The sequence below is a fragment of the Manduca sexta genome, chromosome 15, assembly GCF_014839805.1.
Source record: "Manduca sexta isolate Smith_Timp_Sample1 chromosome 15, JHU_Msex_v1.0, whole genome shotgun sequence".
NCBI lineage: Eukaryota > Metazoa > Arthropoda > Insecta > Lepidoptera > Sphingidae > Manduca > Manduca sexta.
The window spans coordinates 11,251,093-11,276,945 of NC_051129.1; the positions used below are offsets into that span (position 1 = coordinate 11,251,093).

Genomic DNA, 25,853 nt, shown 5'->3' on the forward strand with positions numbered 1-25,853 from the left:
TTGATGCTCCGCTCCTATTGGTCATAGCGCCTTCCTCAATAAACCTATAAAACATTAAAATAATGTTTAAATCAGCAATTATTGCGATTAGCGCGTTCAAACAAACAAACTTGTTAGCTTTATATACTAGCATAGATTACAGGGTTCACACAATGCTATGATAATTAATTATGTATTTATTTTAATTAGCACGTACATATATAATTTAGGTTTTCCTAGACCTTTTTGCTTGTTTAGCAGTGATATTGAGGGTGACTGGTGACGCTGGAAGTAACTTTGTAATTTTAACAATTGAAAACTAGGTACAAAGTGAGTACACATATCTATACTATTATATAAAGCTGAAGAGTTTGTTTGTTTGTTTGTTTGAACGCGCTAATCTCAGGAACTACCAGTCCAAATTGAAAAATTCTTTTTGCGTTGGATAGCCCTTTGTTCGTGGAGTGCTATAGGCTATATATCATCACGCTATACCCAATAGGAGCGGGGCAGTAATGGCTAATCTCAGGAACTACCGGTCCAAACTGAAAAAATATTTTTGTGTTGGATAGCCCTTTGTTCGTGGAGCGCTATAGGCTATATATCATCACGCTATGACCAATAGGAGCGGAGCAGTAATGACTAATCTCAGGAACTACCGGTTCGAACTGAAAAATTCTTTTTGTGTTGGATAGCTCTTTATTAGTGTAGTGCTATAGGCTATATATCATCACGCTATGACCAATAGGAGCGGAGCAGTAATGGCTAATCTCAGGTACTACCGGTTCAAACTGAAAAAATATTTTTGTGTTGGATAGTTCTTTGTTGGTGGAGTACTATGGGGTATATATCATCACGCTATGACCAATAGGAGCGGAGCAGTAATGGCTAATCTCAGGAACTATCAGATCGAACTGAAAAAAATATTTTTGTGTTGGATAGCACTTTGTTCCTGGAGTGCTATAGGCTATATGTCATCACGCTATGACTAATAGGAGCGGAGCAGTAATGGCTAATCTCAGGAACTACCGTGTTTGAACTGAAAAATCTTTTTGTGTTGGATAGCCCTTTGTTCCTGGAGTGCTATAGGCTATATATCATCACGCTATGACCAATCGGAGCGGAGCAGTAATGAAACATGTTGCAAAAACGGGGAAAAATTATTAGTTTTGAGAGCTTCCGTTGCGTGCGCTGCGTAAACGGTTAAAGTTATGCAACAATGATGTATGACGAGATTATTCCTCTTAAAAAGTTCTAAAAAATATACTATAAAACAAAGTCCCCCGCTGCATCTGTCTGCCTGAACGTGTTAAACTCAAAAACTACTCAACGTATTAAGATGAAATTTGGTATGGAGACAGTTTGAGAGGCTCCCGGGAAACCACTACTTTTATAACGGAAAACTTTAGCCTGAAAAACTTTATAACGCGGGCGGAGCCGCGGGCAAAAGCTAGTTTTATTATACGCTAGCTGACCCGACAGACGTTGTCCCGTCTAACTATAAATTTGCAGCGCGCATTGTGTCAATCGCTGACAGTTATTTCAAACAATTGACAGTTATATAGAATTAATATTTTCGTTAAGTTTTCTTAAATATTCTAATTAACCGCGCAATATTTTGATTTTTTTTTTACATAAGAACCTTTTCCTGACAATAACAAACACAACAACAAAAAAATTGTGAAATCGATCCAGCCGTTCACACGTGATGGTGTGACCAAGGGAAATAGGGATTCATTTTTATATATATAGATACATTTCTATATTGAGCTTAATGTATGTATGAACTGATACGCGATGCTGTTCGTATGAATGTGACTTCAGTGTCTCGATTCTAGTATAACATAATATTGATGCAGGCTGCTCAAGGAAGGTTAGCGTTTACTTGAGGAAACCTACATTCAGCAGTGTATGGAATAGCCTAATTGGATGATTGTATAGGGGACCGGCCTGTGTTCGATTTTGTACATTATTCTATATGAAATGGTTGATAATACGAAAAAGAAACCCTCCTGCGAAGACTGCATTAAAATTGGTTAAAAAATGAGCCAGTAATTCATATTTCAAATATTACTATGTGCCGAAGTGGGGGCGAAGTAGGGATATCGCTTCATCTCTTTCTTTCGCACGCGTCGTAATGCCCGATGACGTCACACGTGGGTATTGCGCCTCTTTTCTGTTTCTTGTTACTTACCCCTTCTACCGAAATTAAAAGACTTACTTGTTGATTTTTTACCGGATTGAAATAATTCTTTCTGTGTTATAATTTATAAAACTTAAATATTTGATAATAATAAAGAACAAAAATGAGTCCGGTCCCCTATTGTAGGTGTTGCCTTTACGCATAGTTCCGCTCTCAGGTTCCATTTATAAAAATATATTTGCATCTCCTCCCTATCCTTTTATTTGATTGATTTCGTTGCGGTTTGAGACTTATTCGTCTTCATATTCGCTAATGTGTTATCGCAAGATGTAATTTCTACAGAAGACTCGGAAATACTAAAGTTCTACCAAGGCTTTGTCATTATGTCACCGAAGCCAATGGATTTATGGAAAAATTGCGTGTACGTCGGACATAAATTTTGGACATATTTTACTTTTAAAACATATGCGAACATATGCTTTAAAATAACAGTGATTAAAGAACACGCAATAGTTTCCTTAATGAATATTTTATTATTCAATTAAATTCGATACTGCGACGCGAAATTTGTTTGGACGGCTAACGATCTACGCATCACAATAGTCTCATGTCAAATTCAAATATAGAATATGAACCATAGACAGCAAAGAGCTGCGCCAGCCAACATGGCAAAGGCGCGCTGGCATTCTGCCAAGGATGGACGGACAACGACCAACCTTTGTACATCCCTCGAGTACATCTGCTAACATTATCTACACATAAAATCAAGAAAAGTGGCTTGTACGTTGAATAAATTTAACGAGAAATTGGATCTGTTGCTAGCCTTTTAAGACTTTAGAGGTATAATCAATACCTGAGTCTTATTTTGTGACTGGCAATACCTTCTAGTTTTATGAGAATTGACAAAACCACTTTAATTTAAATATTGTATATTTAATTAAATATATTATACCACTTGGGAAATAATATATGTCATAGGACTTGAGGCTTGCTTCTTGCTTATGGAAACTTTGGGGGCCCGATGTATTTAATACTGACTTATTTTGTTTCCTCAAACTACGGCCTAGATTGATATTAAATATTAATTTATATTCTATCATATTTTTCTTTATATTAACGGCACATACAACGCGAGCAACCCCACGTGCAACAGTAATACAAATCCCGTTTTAGAACTTAAATCGGTTTTCATGTTCCGCGTTGCCGTGTCCCTTTGGGGTGTATTCCGAATTCTTTAAGTGCGTCGTTATACTGGCACTTTAGATTCCATTCCTGTGATCCAAAATAGTACACTTACATCGTCATGGCTCTATTACGGTTTGGGATGGCTTGAGAACGATGACACGTGTTTGACTATTAATATTTAAAGCACAATTAAAATTTTGTTAACCTAACGTGCTATGCTATTTCCATAATAATATGTGACTTGCATGACAAGGTAAACATTTTTTGGTTCCGAAAAAAAAAATTCACCGGTCTTCTTCGGAATGGTTATGTTGGTTCGGCCCAATGTCGACACTCTGACTGATGTAACATGACCAAGGATCGCAATCGGGACGCGGAAGAGAAGTAACCGGGTTTTAGTTTAAAGTTTTAACGCTTACACACTGTACATAATTATGAAACAATATCAAACAGTGAAGAGCCATAAAATGTATTTATGGACGCATTAGATTGAGGGATGTTTGATCCGTTTGAAGATGGATATACCTTATTTATTGAAGATTGCGTAACTGTCGATTTATTCGGCAGGGAATTCGTGTTTACGACTTGTAGTAATAGGTATTTTGCACGTGGCAGATTGTATGGTAGTAATGGTGTTCCAAAGGCTGGTTTCAGCAATGAACACTAAATGGGGATTTTAAGTGTCAATTTCGAAGAAGAGTAGAATAAATGTTAAAGAAACTAAAAGTTGATTGCGAAATTCTTAATTAGCTGTAGGTGATAGATGTTAAATACCCACACGAACCGCAGTTTTCCGTGATAAAAAATTCTGATTCTCTACGGTCTATATTATAGGTATAATATTCGCGAGAAATCAAATAGATATTGATATAGTTGTGTAAATATGGACAAAATAGCAAACACACTATAGTTTCATATCAGTAAAGATAATATCACAATTATTATTTACAATTTGAACAATGACAGTAAAAATAATTTTAAGCAAAGGAGATGACGATAAGGTCGCTCTGCTGATGACGCGTGACTGAACAACTGTAACAACTTCCAGCACTTTCATCTACAAATCTATTTATGATATTGCCTACTGCCCAGTCATGGTCTGCAATGGGTTACAACTAAAATGCAACAGACCTTGAGGAGTAACTTTTAGTGGCCGAAATAGATGATAAAATCTAGACAGACTTTCGTCTAAGAAGGCTCTACCATCTGTCATTTAATTTTAATGTTATTAAAGCACATATCTATGGCATAATATGAAATAATTCCAGTGGTTAATAACACCATTAAAGCTGTGAAAGTTTGGGAAGATATTTGGATGTTTGTTAGAATTTAAAAGTAAGATTTTTTTTGAGGGAGCGTCTTTTAAGTGGGCAGATTCTCAAGCTGAACCTCGAACCAAATATAGTATATAATAGTATTATCATTTATCTTTTTATTTCAGCGATGGATGTTGTCGCAAGATCACTGAAAGAGGCAGAATGCCGCCTGAAGGATATCGATGATGCAATCTCTAAAGGAGACTCAGAAATACAGAAGTTCTACCAAGACTCTGTAATTTTTATCACCGGAGCCAGTGGGTTTATGGGAAAATTGCTTGTAGAAAAGCTTCTAAGGTATGAAATGCGATATTTTAGTAGAGGTAAGCCCATCGTGTCCTTTTGCTGGATAAAGAAGTTCCGGCGCTAAAAGAAGAACCTTGTACTACCTACTCCTACAATTGCCTATGATCCAGTCCAAGTTTGTAGTTTTTCGTCGTTCGTATGTGAGATAGGCATCAGGGACCATTCAGTCACCCTTGTTTTATAAAGAAACCGCAGACACACACACACAAAAATCCTTTCATATTTTTTTAATTATTAAATACCTTGATCCAGGGCTTGCAATATTAAGAAAATCTATATTCTAATACGTGGGAAGAAAGGGAAAACAATTCGAGAACGATTGGACGATATCAAAAGAGATCAAGTAAGTATAGCTTCGAAATGAAACTATTTTGCCGATTTTATCGCGGTATGTTATATTATAATTTTCGTTTCGAAGACTTTGCAGCCTTCATGGTCACGGAACGGACTGAGGTGTTGGTCATCCGAAAAGTCAGTTACAATATTTATCTACATTTTATAAACATATATTTAAGTTTAATTGTTGACAATCCGATCTACGCAGAATGAGCTCATAATGTCTCTGGCAGCCGGTTTAAAAGTAAACATTAATTATAGCTTCTTTACTTAGTAATTAAGCTTACTTAGTTTTCCCCCATTTCAACCTATAGGAGTAGAAGAGTTATTCAGTTTCTTTAAAACCTGGAAAAAGCATACTAATTGATCAAAGTAATCTTATTAAGAATGCCTTATCACGTGGCGTTTATGACATAAATCCTGAGAACCTGATGAATGATAAATTTCAATTGTCACATGAAGTATCAACTTCTGAAGTAATACCGACAGTACTTTCATACAGGAAACGTTACATTAAAATGTTAAATTAAATACGTAAGCAAAAGTCAACTCATATGATTTACATTAGTTACTTAGATATGTAAATGATTATTTTTATTACGCACATTAAACAATAGTTATTACAAAAAGCATATAACCTTGTTTTATTTAAATTAAATAAATATTTACAATAACTTAAAAGTCTGACATAATCATTTTGCATGCGAATCTAAGGAAGGTTTACGGTCTTAGAATAGGTATGTATAACTTAATTTGTCTATAGTATGTCTACCGCCTTATCAGTTTTTGGTAGTGCTAAAGTCGATATAATATAGACCAATGCCTTTGGAGGTTGGTATGTATATCTAAGCCTGTCCTTAGGAAGTCAACCTACACTCAATATGTTTTTATAGGTATTCGACCACCTTCGAGAGACGCAGCCCAATTTTGGACATAAAATAGAAGGCGTGGAGGGTGATGTTGCCGAAATTCGTTTAGGGATTAGTGATCATGATTTGAAGACACTAAAGAAAGAGGTTAGTTTTTTTGCTAGACTCATGCCTTATAATAATACAATGACGTGAGGCAAGTAATGAAACTAAAGTAACTAGACAGAAAGTTAGAAAATGTTATTAGATTTTCATTATGCCGTCTTCTCAAATAAACAGAAGACCTCTTGAGTTTTGGAAATCACATAGGTATTGTGGAATCTGGCATAGAAAATTACTCTCCTTATGTTTCACCTATAACAATGAAGTGACACCAAAGAGCCTCGACCAGCAAGGTTTTATAGGTAATTAGGTCAAGAACAGACTACAGAAAGCGGTATTGTTTACGTCACATTTCAAAAGAAAGAAAATGAAGGAAAACTTTACTATTGGAATATTACAGCACATGTAAATTACCGACACGGGCTTGACCGGTTGTTTTATTACTTTAAATAAAAGAGATTGTAATAAAAAAAATTAAATACAGGTAGATATAATATTCCACCTGGCAGCAACGACGAAGTTTAATATGCCACTTCCAGCAGCAACTTTGATCAACATTCGTGGCACTAGAGAAATCCTGCACTTGGCCAAACAATGTTCTAAACTCAGGTAATACAATATAATAATATCAGCCCTGTATTATATACTTGCCCACTGCTGAGCACGGGCCTCCTCTACTACTGAGAGGGATAAGGCCTTAGTCCACCACACTGGCCTAGTGCGGCTTGGTAGACTTCACACACCTTCGAAATTCCTTTAGAGAACTTCTCAGATGTGCAGGTTTTCTCACGATGTTTTCCTTCACCGTTGAAGCGAACGATAAATTCACAAAGAATACACACATGATTTTTTAGATTTTTTATGTAATGATAAAGATTAATGTAATAGCAGCCTTGTACTATTTAGTGCTGAGCTTTCTTTACTACTGAAAGTATATTTATGATTCACTATTCCACCACGCCGAACTAAAACACAGACACATCAAGCAAGTATTGATTCGGACAGGTTTTGGAATTTTTAACATCGTCATGTGAATGGTAGCGCGAATGTGCACACAGACTTGGCAACACTTATGTTTAATATCATCTTTTTGAATAACCATGAACTTTACAGGGTCTTCGTGTACGTCTCCACGGCGTATTGCTGCGCGACGACTGACAAGATTGGTGTTCAGTTAGAAGAGGAATTTCACCCGTGTTCAATACCGCCTGCCACATTGATAGATATCGTTGAAAAGGTCGACACTGCTCGCGTAGAAGCCATAGTACCGGGGTAATAACTTTTTTATTTAGAAACAAAAGATATACTAGAGTCTAGACAAACTCATTACTTGTCAGCATAATGGAGATGTCATAAGAGTATTGGATGTTCTACATTAAAAGCTTTATAGTAAAAAAACTCTGGGTATCATACTAATGACCGCAAGTGATGCCGTGCCTATAATAAGCTTCATCACGTTTAATTGCATAATAAGAAAATATGACGCCCACTGTTCATACATAACAGGTATTTCTCAAGAGACATAGTCGCCTGACAGACAGCAATGAGATTGAAATTGATAGCAAAGAATATTTACCCTTACGCCCTTCCACTTACGGCGCATAGTATAACAATATGAAATATTGAACAGCTCAGAGCAGTAACATAATAATAAAATATAATATACATTGGTTATTTAACAATAAATATAATTTTGCTTAAAACCTATACTAGTATTTTAAGATTAATGATTATTTGTTCCAGCTTGATGGAAAGTTGGCCCAACACGTACACCTTTACAAAAGCTATCACTGAACAGCTGGTCAGAAGTATGGCGGATGAGATACCCATATGCGTCATTAGGCCACCTATTGGTATTTGGGCTTATAGTAATTGTTTTAAATAATAATCGTGATGCTGTCTTCAAAAATATTTCGACGGTCCCTACGTATAGTATCAAATCGGGACCGTCGATTTGTTTTTGGATTGTACTTTTGTGCGTATAAAATTGCGATATCAAATAGGGGACCGGCCTATGCTTGATTTTGTACATTATTCTATATGTAATGGTTAATAATACGAAAAAGAAGCACTCCTGCGAAAACTGCATAACAATTGGTTAAAAAATGAGCGAGTAATTCATATTTAAAATATTGTAACGTGCAGAAGTGGGCGCGATGTGGGGATATCGCTTCGTCTCTTTTTTTCGCACGCGTCGTAATTCCCGATGATGTCAGATGTGGATATTTCGTCTCTTTTCTGTTTCTTGTTAATTACCCCTTCCACCGAAATTCAAAGACTTGTTGATTTTTTACTGGATTTTAATAATTCCTTCTGTGTTATAATTTATATTATGTAAATATTTGATAATAGTAAAGAACAAAAATGAGTCCGGTACCCTATTGCTGTGTAGACATACTTATTGATATCCTGAAATCCATTCACATAAAATATTATCCCATCGACTTAACAATACCTTTTTTTCTCTATTTTATTGTGACAATAAATTTTCAGTTATTGGCACATACAACGAGCCAGCACCAGGATGGGTTGACATGAGCTGCGCGAATGGACCTAGCGGTGTAAGTGATCATAGTCATTTTTAGCGACAGAAAGATATACCCACGTTCCGTCAGAAAATCAGTCTATATCGTTAGAACTATGTCGCCCTAAATGTACTAGAATATGAATTAAAAATCATTGTGCAATACTTATATTAAAACCACTTTATTATGCCATGATAATGAGATTAGGAGACCTATGTGTCTATGTAAAATGGAATACTGGCAAAGAGTGCGAAGTCTTAAAACATTTTCTTTTTTTTTTCAGATTATAATAGGGCACGGCCTCGGTATCTTGCGGGTCATGTATACACGAGAAGATAAACTTTTATGTCTCGTGCCGGGAGATTATGCGAACAACTGTATTCTAGCAGCTGCCTGGGACTGCGTGGAGAGGAGAAAATCAGGAGACGAAGATGTAAAAATTTTCTCAGTGAGCAGTACCAAATCTGGTGTCCAGTTGAGTGAGTATGAAATTCTATCGCCTTTTTGAGATCATCGGCGTTTAGCTGAAAATACGGTTTTACCTTCAGCTAACTCGGCTTAAAACGCTTACGCTCCAATCCGGAAGGAACTGTCTAGGATTAGATTGTTTTGTCATTACTGCGAGTTGAGAACGTGTAAGAATTCCATCACGGTCCATCTTGCATTCGCTTCTCCGGAATACAACAGTTTTCCGGAAGAAAATATGCGAAGACTTCCGCTCAGCATTTAATTACGATGCAGTTTCAAATCTAATTAACTAATCTGAATGAATTGATAAACATATACCTAACGTGTGTTTTATGATGTGTGAGCATTATTGGCTCGTACATGATGCTTTATTATGTTTACGCGAATTTTACACACTGAAAGGATGCAAAGACTTTGAAACGTCGAAGAAAAAATTGTATATAAAAAACCGCGATAAAACTCCGCCAAAGAGGTTTATTTCAATGTGTTTTATGAATTTCAGGGACATTGACTAAAAACTTGAAACAAAACGACCTCAAAAAGTACTCACCACGGCAATCCATATGGTATTGTCAGACGTATATTACTGATAATAAATTATTATATCACATTTTTTCTTGGTTCATGAACTACTTACCTGCAATGATAGTGGATTTGATTATTAACGTGTTTCAAATCCCTAAGCCTAAAGGCATCACCTCGTAAGTAACTGATATATTTATTATTACAACGCATGTGAGAATGGGGGGGGGGGGGGGTTGTGAAGCGGACTTTTATGTGGGCGGTGCTGCGAGCAGAAAGCTATAGGTACTTAAGTTTTTAATTTCAGAGATTATTCTGACGCTTGGTGGTAAACATAAAAACTCATATAAACTATTCCGCTTTTAATTTAGTTATATTTAAGTACCATCCTATAGTTTTCCCATCTTAGACCACTTATTGACCTCAGTTACTCATCTTATTAATATATGACGAGTCTCCGAGAGTAAAGTTAACCAATTTTTACTTTTCAGATTCGTCACTTTATATAAAAAAGTCGACAAATTGGCCCTCGCGTTTCGTTACTTTACTTGCAACGGCTGGCGTTTTAACGACAAGAATATTGTTGAACTTCATCAGAAGATGTCTCCAATGGACCAAAAGATTTTTAACGTCGATACCTCTACCATAAACTGGGATCATATGATTTTCATTTGGTTTCTGGGAGTCAAGAAGTTTATTCTCAAAGAATCCAAATTAATTGATGATTACGCGATTAGAAAGCAAAAAGTTTTCAAAGTTGCCAATTACGCGGTCTTCTTTATATACTTGTATGTTTTTTATTATATTTTTTATTCATTGTACAGTTACTTTAAGTGAATATTAGGAAAATAATATTTTGAATGTATTTTTTTTTTATTTGACAACATTGACCCGCGAATTGAATGTTAATGCAAGCCGCATTCACCCCGAGGAAACTACGATGGGACGAGATACTTTAAAACAACTTCCTTCCTCGGATCTTTTCCTACATGCAATGACACAAAATGAAAAACCGGATGAAACAAATAATGGTAGACAGGTTACAATTTTTGGTTAGGTAAGTAGCCTAGATGTGGCCCAATCCTGCAAGACTGGCCGCGATTCGCAATTTATGGTCACCGCGGTACCCTCCGAGGTAGCCTCTATGCCGAAAAATCGACTGATCTGTCAACACTAACTCAAGGATATATCTAAAATGCTGTCACCAAACGCCTATTGTCATAATGAATGTCGTTGAACATTCTCATAATAAGTCATGGTCAGAGGCAGTCTTATGAGGAGGCGTCCCAGGCAACCGTCCGGAGCCACGCGCATACCCTGGGAATCTATTTTACGATCTTACCGACTAAACTTAAAATCGAGGAACTTTTTTTTGCTCCGTCTGGGACCACGCGATTAAGGCTGCTACTGGTTATGGTTACACTTACGCTTCGTCTTAGTTAATCCTATTAGACATAAATGTGATCCATGTATAAGAAGGATCCTTCCGCTGCCAATCGATATACTTCGCACTTCCTCATTCTGAAAATAAATGGCATCAAGCACGAGGGAGTTGATACCGAGCACTTTCACTTTCTCTATCGTTATGGGATTGTCGACTTCATTCACATCAACATTGAGTTTACTTTTATTTGACTCTGGAGTTAGTTCTCAATTAGCGTTGACAGGAGTCTGATAAGATTATTTCTCTATTGCTTTATATTAGGATGTTGAGTTGAGTAGCAAAGAGGAAGGCGGTTTCGAGTTTGTATATCCAAGTGCTTTTGAATTATTGGAGTTTAGAGAGAACTTATTGCTTAAATAAAATACATTGCAATCGTTCTTTATGCATAAAACCCGAAAATATGGAAGCAGGTCATGGTCAATACCCAACGGGATGTATTGATAAGGTAATCTAATAACGGATGGAAACTGAATTATCTTATAAATCAGCAATAACAATTCGCTGGCTCACTATTACAAGGTCCTATGTTAATGTTTCTTTATGTTGGAAATATGCGATTTAAAATTTCAGTGTTCGTTAAAAAAATTAAAATACAATAGTTCATGGTTCTCTCTTTACTAAACAAGTCAATAGAGTCATGTTTTTATGCAAAAAATAAATCATAAAATCTCGTACCCAACAGTAAGCCAGCGTATTTTAACGGTAATAAATATTTGAAAATAGAATAAAAAGTAAAATTTTAAAAATATAATCTATATTTGAATTAAGTTTGAACTTTTACTTAATAATTTAATTATAATTTTCATTATAGACAGTTCTAGCTTATCGTAGTGCAAGCGATTAGCTCGTTTCTTCTTTCCTTTATTTTAACACACTTTTTATTTTAAATAGCCCCAAAATGTTTGGATGTTTGCTTTCCGAACCTGTACATTCAAAACAAAAGTAACTCGCTTATTCCAAAGCAATAAAATTTAACATTGCAGTTGCATTAAGCACTTCAATCAATTTGAAGATTATCAGGTCGATACCCTGAATCACTAAACAACTCCCTTTTGGGAGCGGCGAGACGATTAACAAAGACTTGGATGCGCCCGTGAACTCTCTGTATTGCAAATCATTGAAATAAATGTTTGATGTTATAAAAAGTTATAGATCTTCTTATATTTTGATTAATTAGTTTTATTTCGAGAAAAACATTGTTTAATGGTGGTTTTAGACAATTTTTTTAATATTGAAGGATTAAAAGTTAAAAATTACAAATATATCTATTTGTGTGGTTAAAGATCTAGTAGCTGATTTCTTGATAATAAATAAAGAAACCAACGAGACGCCATCTAATAAGTAGTTAGAATATCATATACCAGAACTTTGATCAGCGACATACCTAGGTTGTCATGGCGCCAGGTACAAAAAAATAAAACAGCCCTAGACCCAGTGTATGTAACACCCCGGACGCGAGTGGGGGGGGGGGGGACAAAAGATTATTAAACATCCCCGATTGAACTTTAAGACGCTTTTTTTTCTCAGAGTGGTGAGCAGAAACAAAGATGGTCAGAGTCCAGGGGTCCCAGTACATTGCACCGCTTAGCTTTACGTTAACTACAATTCTAATTAATACTGCACCATGTTTCAGTAGAAATTGCATAAAATATAAACAGTTAACAGACTGTTGTGGTCATTTCCTCATTTACTTAGATTTTGGCAAAGTTTCAAGATAGAAGTGCGAGTTAGAATGATGGGAATGATAATACAAATGGTTTGAAACATTTTCCAATGCACGTGGTATGCAGTACATAAGCATTATTATTTAAAAGGGTTGTTTATTTTTTTATGGCTAGTTCAATTAAAATAAAATATAGTTTAATTCTGTTATCCTTCCACCGGATTTTATTACAAGTATTTATAGTAAATTGTAAACAACCAAATAATAAAAGTTTTAATTAAATATAAACGAATATTCCACGTAATCACAATAGCGTCATTATTTTACACGATAATGTAATAATTATTAATTGCATAAAGAATCTATTGGCTAGAAAAGCTATTGTAAAATACGACAAATTGCTTTTAATTATGTATTAAATTACATTAAAATGATTAAAGTAGGAAATTGCACCGTAATTACAAATCTGCCTTAAATAAGATTTTTTTTTTAATTCTATAGCTCACACGTCGCGTTTCAATAAATATACAGCCAGAATAGCAATAGACTACTTTTTTTTCAAACGCAATCACAACAATGAGTCAGAAACAAGTTTTTCGCGTCTGAATGCAGCGTGCGTTGACCTCTGACTAAATCGGTCAGTTTTGTGAATCTCGCGATGGATCAGTTTACAAGTTGCGCAGTGACCTCGTTTGGTAAGATGGGAAGTTAAATTCATTATTCCCACTGCTCGTGAACGGGGGACTTCGAGACTCCAGTATTAAAGGTAAAAGATAGGAATTGGGGTAGTCCCACCCTACCCTAGTTTCTATCTATATGTTTATAACTTGTTTGAATGAAATTTATCAATTTTGCAATAGCTGCTCTATTGTAAGTAAACCTGTTTTGAAAAGAACCACACTAGTTTCATGTCCGTTGTTGTCTGGTGGAAACAGCTTCTGACCAATCTGACGGTAGAATATACAATAGGAAACTATATAATCTATACTATTATATAAAGCTGAAGAGTTTGTTTGTTTGTTTGTTTGTTTGTTTGAACGCGCTAATCTCAGGAACTACCGGTCCAAACTGAAAAATTCTTTTTGCGTTGGATAGCCCTTTGTTCGTGGAGTGCTATAGGCTATATATCATCACGCTATACCCAATAGGAGCGGAGCAGTAATGGCTAATCTCAGGAACTACCGGGCCAAACTGAAAAATTATTTTTGCATTGGATAGCCCTTTGTTCGTGGAGTGCTATAGGCTATATATCATCACGCTATACCCAATAGGAGCGGAGCAGTAATGGCTAATATCAGGAACTACCGATTCGAACTGAAAAATTATTTTTGTGTTGAATAGCCTTTTGTTTGTGGAGTGCTCTAAGTTATATATCATCACTCTATGACTAATAGGAGCGGAGCAGTAATGGCTAATCTCAGGAACTACCGATTCGAACTGAAAAATTCTTTTTGTGTTGAATAGCCCTTTGTTTGTGGAGTGCTCTAAGTTATATATCATCACGCTATGACCAATAGGAGCGGAGCAGTAATGAAACATGTTGCAAAAACGGGGACAATTTATTAGTTATGAGAGCTTCCGTTGCGTGCGTTGCGTAAACGGTTAAAGTTATGCAACAATGATGTATGACGGGGTTGTTCCTCTTAAAAAGTTCTAAAAAATATATTATAAAACAAAGTCCCCCGCTGCATCTGTCTGCCTGAACGTGTTAAACTCAAAAACTACTCAACGTATTAAGAGGAAATTTGGTATGGAGACAGTTTGGGACCCTGGGAAGAACATAGGCTCCCGGGAAACTACTACTTTTATAACGGTAAACTTTAGCCTGAAAAACTTTATAACGCGAGCGGAGCCGCGGGCAAAACCTATGAATAATAACTATACAATTTTAAGGGTTTAGTAAAATTAGATTAATATTTGTTTAAAAAAACCGGACAAGTGCGAGTTGGACTCGCTCACCGAAGTTTCTCTACTCTGGTTTTCAGATGTTCCGTTTACATGTGCTATAAGAAATAGCTTGTTAGCAAATTTCATTGTTCAAGATAAACACCCTATTAGTTTTGATTCCTTTGTAAAATTGTTATATGCGACATAAATGGTCATATCTTTTGATAGAGTCGATTTACTTCATTTTTTCACAGCGGGAAAAGACTGTATAGTATTCAACTTGCTACCTCTATGCGCTTCTGAAAAAAGGTTCTTGACAGACAGACGGACGAACAAATGGACAGCAAAGTGATCCTGTAAGGGTTTCTTTTGAGGCACAGTACCCTAAAAATGCTGGCTTATACTGAGCCTCAAGGATATTCGCGTATAGACGTCACATAGGGTTCTTTCATGCGCAGGGATGCTGAAAGGATTCGAATTGCCTTCCTTATATACTGAGGGGGCTTAAAAATCCGGATTAATCACTAGTATATAATAGCTATAGCTTAGTATATAGTAAGTATATCTTTTCGATCTAGTTTTGTACTTTATTTTTACGTAATTGAAAACACCTTTCTAACTTGGCTAGACAGAGTAATGGAATTGCTTTGCAGTTTCAAGACATTTATTACTTTATGGTAGTTCCAGTTAAAAAAATTAAAGTGCGTAGTACGAGGTAAGAGTGTTTCTTTATTGTTCATTAAATATTTTTTAAATGTAAGAGTATCCCTTTATTAATACGTGCAAGGTAGTGACTCCAATGCACCTGATGGTAAATGTTGTGCGGTCCAATAGAATGTCGACTGACGAGAGATGATTAGCCCTCGGCAGTCGTTATAATTATGCCGGCCTCTTGCAACCATATATACACAGGCTAATCCCGAAACGCGAAACGCTTACGTGGGCCATTATTTTTAGTTAATATATGCAATTTCCAGAATCACTGAAATTAAATTTATCATTTTGAAATTTTTAATTGATCATAGAATGGACTCAGCAAATGCTACGTTAGAAAACGCGCAGTCATTCATTCTAGAAATCACATAATGACGCTTGCATCGCGCAATCATCGCTCTCTATAAATAAACAGAGTTTATGAGGCTTTCTAATATTTGACCCGTTCTACTAGGCATTTACATGGATGTATAACGAGCAAGCGCAGTAATTAACCACGAAGGGTTCTTGCCAGAGAATTAGCCGCCATTTCGATGCAACAATCAGCCATTTTGCCTTTAGTCCAAGTCGTTGTGTGATTCTATAATTATTGGTTTCGTCCTATCGACTTTCATGAATGTTGCGATGCAATATTTAAAAAAAATAACAAAACAACGAAAATATAAAACTACTCATAAAAGACGATAAATTCGAGGGTATAAACGACATTTAAAAACAAAACGCAAAGATCAGTGTAAACAGAAATAAGTTACGAATGACATTTCCTCCGAGATGACAGGAATGCGATTAGAAAATATTTTGGTCCTTCCTGTAGCATGTTTTGGGCTTTTAAGTCATCACTTCAAAGTCGCGAGGGGACAGAGGAATAGTATACTTTATTTGGTAGTTTGAGGACGCTCGAGCGTCGGATTAGCGTTCCGTTTTACGTTACAAATGCTTTTGTTTACCAAAAGCTATGAATTAATGGTTTATAATTATGGAAGGAATTTAAATTCGAGGCTACTTTAAATTTAAAAAGAAAATATAAATTATCGTTGTGTTTACATTTTATAGAGATTTATCTTAAGATTACAATTCACAAACTAACGTCATAAGCATGTGGCGTACTCTGAATAGACATGACCCAAGATTATGACGATTTCGGACTCACCACACCACCATTGGATCAGACTGGTGGGCAATACCCTTAATAATGACTGTGAGAATTTACATTGGCACATTTGGTTTAGGACAAAAACATTATTCTCCTTGATTTCTAATCTAGGCAGTAAAGAGGTTCTCGATTATTATTTTCATATTTGATTTCTGTTATAGTACCTACTAAGACGTAAGCGTTGTTAACAATGATAATGCATAATTATATTGATGATTCTGGAAACAGATAACGAGATAACGTAACAAGTTCAGTGGGGCAAGAGATATACTAATTTCTCGGTCTATATCAACCATATCAATTACATGATGCACACATGCCCGCAAGATATCAACAAAACAAAAAGAACTTAACAGCAATTCTAAATTTAATTTAAAAACGTTTTCTTCTTTTAAATATTTATTTTATGCCATATATATTTTGTTTTTCGAATCGAGACTTCACTATATGGAAAAAGAAAAAAGTTTATTCCATTTTTGAAAAATTTCCAACACGGAACATGAAACCAACAGTAATTTATTGAAATGTGTCAAGCAAACAGATTGCCTATTCCTCGCCGAGTAAGCACTTTGGGGTAGAGCTTCATCACGATTCAGCCTGACCTAGATACGGGGAAAATGAAATTTATTTTTATTTTATTTAAAACCTCACATTCATACCCTTGAAGGGGTAAAATATTGGACAAAATATTTGTAAATTCATTTTGTATAAATCCTATTGAAATAAATGAATATAGTGATATTTGATTTGGTTTCCGTTTGCACATTCAGAGGTATTTTAGAAATAAATCAATTCTCAAAATATATTTTTTTATGCTCTTTAGTATCAAGGTAATATTAAGGTTTAAAATGGGTTGTTAAAATTTTCTCACTCTTCGCTTCATAAGAACCATCCGGCTTCTATTCTACAAGGAGTCGTCAGTATCTCCCTCCTGAGAGTCCCTTGTTAAAGGCACTAACGTTGAAAAACTACACCTTAAGTTTGCCAAGACCTTGGAAAAACCTATCGCAATATTACTGCCAATTCAATCCTTGTATAATATTCAATTTGTGTACAACCTGATTACCTACACTGTTAGATGTTTTACAACTTATTTGTTTTGCTTCTAGACAACGTATGATATATATATGCCTATAAACTTTGCTTAGTATTGTATGAGTAAGTTAATATTAATTTGCGGCTATCGAAGCGAGTAAACTACGCAAATACGAAACACAAGCATCATTCATTTGAAAAGAGAAACCCAATTAATAAAGAATTGGCATAAATTTGCAATTCAGGAGCAAATATTTATTTTGAGATAAAAAGAAAAATAATTTAAATTTATATTTAGTACAATTTAAAATTTACCCACTATTTCTTTACAAATCATAATTACGAAGCCAACACTGCATCTTATAAAGTATGAATGTTAAAAGTTTAAAATTCAGCGGGTTCTTAACGAAGTAAATATACTCTGCTAAAGATTTTACCAAAATCCGCCACTAAGGAGGTGAAATATACTTTATACTAAATATACTTTTTATTCAGCCTGGAAATTCAAGCAGGCAGCGCCGCAAACTATAGAAACAATGAAATTAATTTCAAGTTTCAATGTGTGCACATGGAAAAGTGATTAACTCCTGAACTTTCGTGAGAGTTTCATTATATTAAGATGTTCTTTATATATAGCAATAGTTTCTACTATTATCGTTATACAGAATCCTAATAATCCAATACCTAGATAATATACTACTTTATTTTAAATACTAATGCGTCGCTAGAGATATCTTTTTCGAAGTGTTAACTTGTATTATCACTATCTCACAGAAGACCGACGCCCGAGGAACGCGGCGTAGTCCGTTTTTGTTTCTATAAGGGCACGACAAATGACGACGACGAACCCTATTGCACCTGATAGTAAGCCAGATAGAATATCGACTGACATAGAGATGACATAGAGGTCATCCTTCACCAGTCGACGCAATTATGCCGGCCACAATAAAACCGGATATAATAATAATAATAATCCGTCCTGTATTATATACTTGCCCACTGCTGAGCACGGGCCTCCTCTACTACTGAGAAGGATTAGGCTTTAGTCCACCACGCTGGCCTAGTGTGGTTTGGTAGACTTCACACACCTTTCGAAATTTCTATAGAGAACTTCTCAGATGTGCAGGTTTCCTCACGATGTTTTCCTTCACCGTTAAAGCGAACGATAAATTCACAAAGAATACACACATGATTTTAGAAAAGTCAGAGGTGTGTGCCCTTGGGATTTGAACCTGCGGACATTCGTCTTGGCAGTCCGTTCCACACCCAACTAAGCTATCGCCGCATTAAAAACGGATATACTGATCTTTTATTCCATATAATTGTTCTACCATCAGTAGTTTTGTCCTAATCGTTGATGTCTCATCTTCCAGAGGCCGTCCTGAGCCGAGGTCAGTAGTGGGTTGCCCTCAACATGGTCGCTTAACTTTCAAGGGTTGCGAGTGTAGGCGCTCGCCCAAAGGTCTGTAAAGGTGTGTATAAACCGACCTTTGTCAGGCTTACGAACATAACTGGTTAGAAATCCTCGCCGAGGGAATTCTTGTGCGCTCGGTCTTCACACCGAATGCACGCCCATGTACGGGGGAACATTATGCCGCGATTCTAGGCACATAGTGTAATGTGTATACCTCTTGGTTGCCAAATACACATTGAGGCCTATAAGGGTTCGCGAACATCTCCCATCCCTCTCCCTTTCAACCATCGTAACAAACTCCTACTCCTTCCTCTTCTTTTCCTTCCCTCTATCCCCCCCTACTTCCTCCCGGGCCCCGCGACAGAATAGCTGCGGGTTGCCAGCGTACCGTCCGCTGGCATCCTCAGTGATAGCGATAGGGCGCACCAAATCTTCATTGGGACTGCCGTGGTTGCTAAGCCGGGGGATCGCTTGTACACCGATAGCAGGGTACCCCAGGTGATAACCGCGGCAGTTCAAAGAAAAACTGGTTAGAAATAAAGTAGCTTTGTTGCTGCATGGTAAGTGAAATGATTGAAAGGATTGCAAACTGTTTCACTTCGCACTTTATTTTACGTGACCACAGGCGGTTTAATTGCAGGAAAAAACTCAATTTACTCTTTCCTTACACATGTAAATTACTCAGCACAATACACTTACAGGTTCGTAGGTACCTATTACCTATTTTGGATTTTCCTTTCATACACATCGAAGACAAAAGTTTCCATCGTGGGTGTCAACTACGAGTGACTTGGAGTTTGTTCACACGACCTTTTCAAACAAGCTGACGACGCGCTTCATACGCAGCTACAACGCGCAGTTAACGCGATGTATAAATAAAATTAAAAAAATAAAATACTTTATTTATCACGTAGGCGAACAAAGTTGCACTTATGATACGTCAAAACAAAGAATAAGAATAATTATTATTTCTAAACAACTATTAAAATCACTTATATAACTATGGAGATTTTAAATTAGGGATAAAGTTTATACAAAAGACTAGGTACAAAAGTACGAAGTAACCAGCTCGGGCTGGCAAGTAGGGGGACATAGAAGGGTAACGCGTCGCGATCCTCACCGGTGAGGACATGAGCCCTAGCCTAGCTAACCTACCAGCCTTTCACTAGCTACCTAATTGATGACTACCCGAAGAAGAAAGGCAGAAAGAAACTCCGGGCTTTCTTTTTTGTCATCAATTGTTCAGTACATCTTTTGTTTTTTTTCCAAGTCTTTCTTGTACATAGTCACAATAGTTATATAAGCTAATGCACGCACATCACCGTTAACATGGGATAAGATGAAATCCAATCGACTAAACCTGGAGCGGCATAAAATAAAATTAGCGATAGCAAATAAAAGAGAACATAGATTCATACTTAAATAACGGCGTACAGCGTGCATTCGCCTACATTTACAATCATAGTTTTCAATCATGAGAAAAGAAAAAAAAATAGTGATATTGAACAGGCAAACACAACATGATCGGGTGGTCGTCTTTCAAAAATTACATTTCATTAAGATATGATATGATTATGTCAAATTAGAACTATAGAAATGTCATTATTACAAAAAAAAAAGCATGTGAGACATGTAACAAAGACATTTTAGGCAGTTAATTAATTACTAATGTGTGCTAACATGGTGGGTCATTGTGTGCAGGACAAACTTTCCAAACCGTCTTATCATTAAGGTAATCAGATACAGTATAGTATCCTTTACACATTAATTCACGCTTAACATAACACTTGAATTTTTGTTCGGTCAAATTGGTAATTTCGAAGGGAAGTTTATTATAGAACTTAATGCTATTAACTAAGAAAGATTTATTGGTTTTACAGAGCCTATGATTAGGGACAACCAATTTATTTTTATTTCTGGTATTTAGACTATGCAAGTCACTGTTTTTAATAAAAGTACTAAGGTTTTTACGTACGTACATTATATTCTGAAAAATATATTCGGCCGGCAAAGTCAGTATATTCACCTCCTTAAACATTTGCCTAAGGGAATCATGAGAGCGAAGGTTGTAAATAGCTCTAATCGCTCGTTTCTGCAAGATAAAAATGGTCTGCAGATCTGCAGAAGAGCCCCACAGAAGAATACAATAGGACATAATGCTGTGGAAGTATGCAAAATACACTAGCCTTGCCGTAGCCACGTCAGTTAATTGTCTAATCTTTCTAATAGCAAACACGGCAGAGCTCAGTTTACTAGAATTTTTTTGGAATATGGGGGCCCCATTGCAATTTACTATCGATTGAAACCCCGAGGAAGACCGTTGAGGGAACTAATTCTAATTTATCCCCATCTAAATCAATATTTAGTTCCTTTTTTTATTCAGTAACGAAAATCTGACACATTTCGTTTTTGCGGCATTTAAAAGTAAATTATTAGAAGAGAACCAGTCAGAAATCAAACTAAGTACTTTATGTGGCTCACCGAGATTCTCATCCCTTCTATTTAACTTAAAAATAATCGAAGTGTCGTCAGCGAACAATACTACATCTGCCATATTATCAACCATGTAAGGCAGGTCATTTATGTAAACTAAGAATAGGAATGGACCCAATATGGAACCCTGGGGAACCCCAATTCTAACTGCGGACCCGGCAGAGGAGACGTTGTCGATAAATACTTTTGATTTCGACCTGATAAATATGAAGATATTAGTTTAAGTCCAATTCCTCTAATACCATAATAATGAAGCTTTAAAATGAGGGTTTTGTGATCGACGCAATCGAATGCCTTGGAAAGATCACAAAAGACCCCCAGTGCATCCTGGGATCCCTCCCAAGCATCTAACACAGCTTTGACTAAAGCACGTCCAGCATCTTGCGTGGATCTGCCTGTGATGTACTTATGAACTGTGTGGCTTGACATAAATTTGTGTGTCGAAAACGCGCTCACAGCGCGCGTACCAAAACCGCGTCATCAGCAGTTAGTAAACGCCGTTAGCATAGATTTTTTGATATCACCCCATTCTGTTCCGGGATTAAGAAGTGGTTAGATATTTGAAGGCAATGGTTCAATTTGTTAAACAGCATCTATAAATAAACATAAATTTGAGAGAATTTTTCCATTCCAAAACAATACTAGATACCTCAGTCTTTAACTATGGTTGGGGGACCCGTTCTGTCTATGGTGAAATTCGTCTTTGCAATTACGAGATTTCTAATCGAAGGACAGCTTTGATAGTTGTTTAGGTAAATAGGGATTTTTTTGACTCTTAAGTAAACGCCTGTTATTGGAAAAAGACGGATTCCCTCCGTTGACGAAATAGGGCTCCACGTACGTATGTAGGTATACACTAAGCACGATGAAACGGAAATAAACAGTAGATATTTAAAGATCTGACTACAGTTACGGGCAAAGAATGTTGTCCCGGGAAATATTTATTTTACAGGGTGACAGTTGTAAAGTTCAACGAACTTTTAAGTCTCATTTGTAAAGATAAAAATAGAAAGAAACAAACTGAACACCATCTTGGAGTCTTACTTTTCTTTTAAAAGAGAACAATACGCACTTTTTCCTCCAAACAGAATAAAAGGACTAGGATGTGTTTAATAAACATCCTCGTATTTATGTTGTTTTTTTTTTTAATATTTTCATCCGACTCCAAAGAAGGTTTATATTCTTAGTGTTGGTGATAATTTATTTCCTCGTGGTCCGAATAAATTATTAATTTTAGCATCGATTTCGTGTAGGAGTGGCCCCATTTTAATTTCATTGGTATACTTAAGCTTTGTACTTTTAGCTGCAGATTTGATCTGCCCAAAATAAAATAGGACTTTGATGCATCTTTGATGGGTTCAATAACACCTTTAAGAAATTACCATATTAAAACAAAAAACACGCCAAAACCTACAACCCTTTTTTTTTACTTTACATGCAGTTTTATTATAAAATATTAAAACACAAGCAATGTGATCTTTCGAATTCATGTTAGTATGATTGTATACGCATTTAAATATTACTTGGAGTAAAAAAATGTTTTATGTTACACTCAATATAAGTCAACAACGTTCGATAAAAATATGAACTATTGTGAGTTGCTAGTGATTTGCTGTTTTTTAAGATGCTAGCTAATTCATTTTCTTACTTGAATATATTTTACGTTTGGTTTTTTTATGGATTGGATTTAATACAAAGAATTGTGCCAAAGGGATCAAGTCCCCATATTTTCCCTATCTTTACATAATAATGAAAATTCATTATATACCATACGCAACAAAAGTACCAACCACTAAAAGATTAACTTTCATGCATCAACATAACACAAGCACGCAACATTTCCACGTCGTTGACTCGGCGACGAGTGGCGACAGGGCGACCGCGAAGGACTTACACACACATGCACGCGGAAAATCAATAACATTGTAACAACAGTAACAGCTGATCATAGCGCATAACATAACAACAACTCACCAAGACTTCTGCGTGCTCTCCTCACTGTTATTAAAGTTAGTTATAGCGGGGTATCTGCAATACAAAACACAAAAAACTATATCAACACACACAAAAATCATTCCAAACAAGCTGGCTTAGGTCCGATGAGTGTTAGTAAGAAAATTAACGTAGGAAATGGTCCGTGGCGTTAGACGACGCGAACAAAGGATCGCGGTTTATTTTGCAACACTACTCACCGTTGCGCCGTACACTCTAAAACTTTTTTCTTTTCCCATCCCTCTTGAGTTTTCACCCATTCTTCGCCAGGAGAACGCCAGTCTTTTGAAATAAAAGGCATGTTTTTAATTACAAAACACAACAAAGTTACGCGTAAAGTGCGTGAACCAACCAACGCACGAGCGAACGGTGGCAACGCGAGATGAAGTTTGACGTCCTCGGCAAGCAGCTGCGCTGTTGCGAGCTAGAACGTTGCAATACTTGCAAAGGTGACAGACAAGGAAGTCTTGTTTAGAAAGGATCGGCTGCGCGCATGGCATTTGTTTTGTTGTTCAACAAATGTCATAAACAGCTGTTTCGTTTATTCTGTTTGCAGCATCGCGCAAACTTAGATGAAGAATTTTTACCAAATCTTTGTATCTATAATTTTATATTATGTCAAACTAACACAATATAATGTATCAAAATGATTATATACCATGCATAATAAAAATATTTTATGTAAATTCCTGTTTTTGTAATGAAACTATTTTAAAACGTCAAATTACAGTAAAAAAATATCAGAATTACAAATACTTTTATGCAAATAATGATGCTTTTCTTATTTGGAACGTTACGGCATTTCTCTATGGCTTTCAATTATTTTCATTTAATTTTCGCTATTCTGTGGTTGCAATGTCATTTAAAATTATCATTCGTTCAATACCTGAGACTGCTTCAGTGACAGCGAGAATTTTAGGTTAGATTGGCGAAAAAAAAGTTGTATTTTCGTAATGGGTGACTCCGATTACAAGCCGAAGATTAGCGGCACTAAGCAAGATCCAGTCTTGAAAGAGGCAGAACTAGCTTACATGAGAATAATTGAACAAAAAAATCGTGAGCGAGTTCAAAAACTGCAAACAATTGCCAGGAAAAATCGCATCACTGGTTTTACTATTGCCGGAGGAGTCTTTGGTGTTTACTTATATTCCATCTTCGCAGTAAAGCAGGAGACATTCCTTGACGATTTTGACGAACCAGTAAAAGTACAGCAATAATGGCTGCAGCCAAAAAAGCTCTTCAAATAAGATTGCCTCCTCTGCCGAGTATAAAAGATGTTATTCGTTTGTACAAATTGCGTGCTCTTAGAGAATTATCACAAAATTTTCTTATGGAACCTCGTTTGATTGACAAGATAGTGCGTGCAGCTGGCAACATCGAAAATCATGTGGTGTGCGAAGTGGGGCCCGGCCCTGGCGGAATTACCAGGTCGATAGTGCACCAAGCTCCGCGGAAGCTAATTCTAATCGAGAAAGACCGACGTTTCGTTCCAACCCTAGAACTCGTAGCCGACGCGTGTCGAAATAAGATCGATGTCGACATTATTACTGGTGATATTTTGAAAACAGACATGACTCAGTACATACCATCAGACGCAAAGGTTGGTTGGACTGACCCACCCCCTCCACTCCATCTCATAGGCAACTTGCCATTCAGTGTGTCTACAATATTGATTATAAGGTGGCTAGAAATGATATCAAAACAACAGGGGCCGTGGGCATTTGGTCGAGCCAGAATGACACTGACTTTTCAAAAAGAAGTAGCAGAGAGAATGGCAGCACCCATTTTAAACGACCAGCGCTGCAGGCTTTCAGTCATGTGCCAGACTTGGTGTAATGTGAAGTACAAGTTTGATATATCTGGACAGGCTTTTGTACCAAAGCCAGATGTTGATGTAGGTGTGGTGACACTGACTCCTCACAAAACTCCCATAATCAAGCTGCCATTTAAACTTGTTGAGAAAGTTGTTCGTCAAATATTTTCAATGAGGAGAAAATATTCAATCAGAGGAGCTCAGACTCTGTTTCCAGAGGATGTGAGGGAAGACATGGCTTTAAGAATGTACAATATGGCAGATATAGACCCTGTGACTCGGCCTTACCAAATCACAAATATGGAATTTGCCAGAATATGTGAGGCGTACAATGAAATAATTAAGAAACATCCCGAGCTTGAGAGCTATGATTACAGAGCACCGAAAAATAAACCTAGTTATGTTGCAGAGGAAAAGAATGAAGATGCATACAATGAACTTTAAGTTATAGTTTGTAGGTAGATGTATTTAATAAAAGTTGTTTAGTTTCAAAA

The 25,853-nt window shown here is 36.4% G+C and overlaps 4 protein-coding genes across 5 annotated transcripts in view; 3 read left to right on the forward strand and 1 right to left on the reverse strand.

Moving 5' to 3' along the window:
• The window catches only part of LOC115450106 (F-box only protein 32), a 62,566-nt gene extending 38,552 nt beyond the window's left edge, over nt 1-24,014 (reverse strand). Inside the window, exons 1-2 of one of the 2 annotated variants that reach the window (XM_037438996.1) lie at nt 23,747-24,012; nt 23,529-23,582 (exon numbers count right to left, since the gene is read on the reverse strand). In XM_037438996.1, the coding sequence (XP_037294893.1) occupies nt 23,529-23,582; nt 23,747-23,847 (155 nt within the window). In that variant the 5' untranslated portion in view covers nt 23,848-24,012. Of the gene's footprint in view, nt 1-23,528; nt 23,583-23,746 lie in introns of both variants that reach the window. The other variant, XM_037438997.1, reaches the window with a different exon arrangement.
• LOC115450104 (fatty acyl-CoA reductase wat) lies at nt 217-10,616 on the forward strand. The gene is made up of 11 exons (XM_030178076.1): nt 217-309; nt 4,749-4,920; nt 5,182-5,272; nt 6,159-6,281; nt 6,721-6,845; nt 7,350-7,508; nt 7,980-8,089; nt 8,730-8,797; nt 9,045-9,240; nt 9,732-9,930; nt 10,243-10,616. The coding sequence occupies exons 2-11, from the start codon at nt 4,751-4,753 to the stop codon at nt 10,586-10,588; spliced, it is 1,587 nt and encodes a 528-aa protein (XP_030033936.1). The 5' UTR covers nt 217-309; nt 4,749-4,750; the 3' UTR covers nt 10,589-10,616.
• A 402-nt stretch (nt 24,015-24,416) lies between the features above and the next one.
• Nucleotides 24,417-24,929, forward strand: LOC115450093 (cytochrome c oxidase assembly factor 3, mitochondrial). The gene has a single exon (XM_030178067.2). The coding sequence runs from the start codon at nt 24,500-24,502 to the stop codon at nt 24,761-24,763; it is 264 nt and encodes an 87-aa protein (XP_030033927.1). The 5' UTR covers nt 24,417-24,499; the 3' UTR covers nt 24,764-24,929.
• On the forward strand, nt 24,654-25,853 carry LOC115450092 (dimethyladenosine transferase 1, mitochondrial). The gene has a single exon (XM_030178066.1). The coding sequence runs from the start codon at nt 24,763-24,765 to the stop codon at nt 25,801-25,803; it is 1,041 nt and encodes a 346-aa protein (XP_030033926.1). The 5' UTR covers nt 24,654-24,762; the 3' UTR covers nt 25,804-25,853.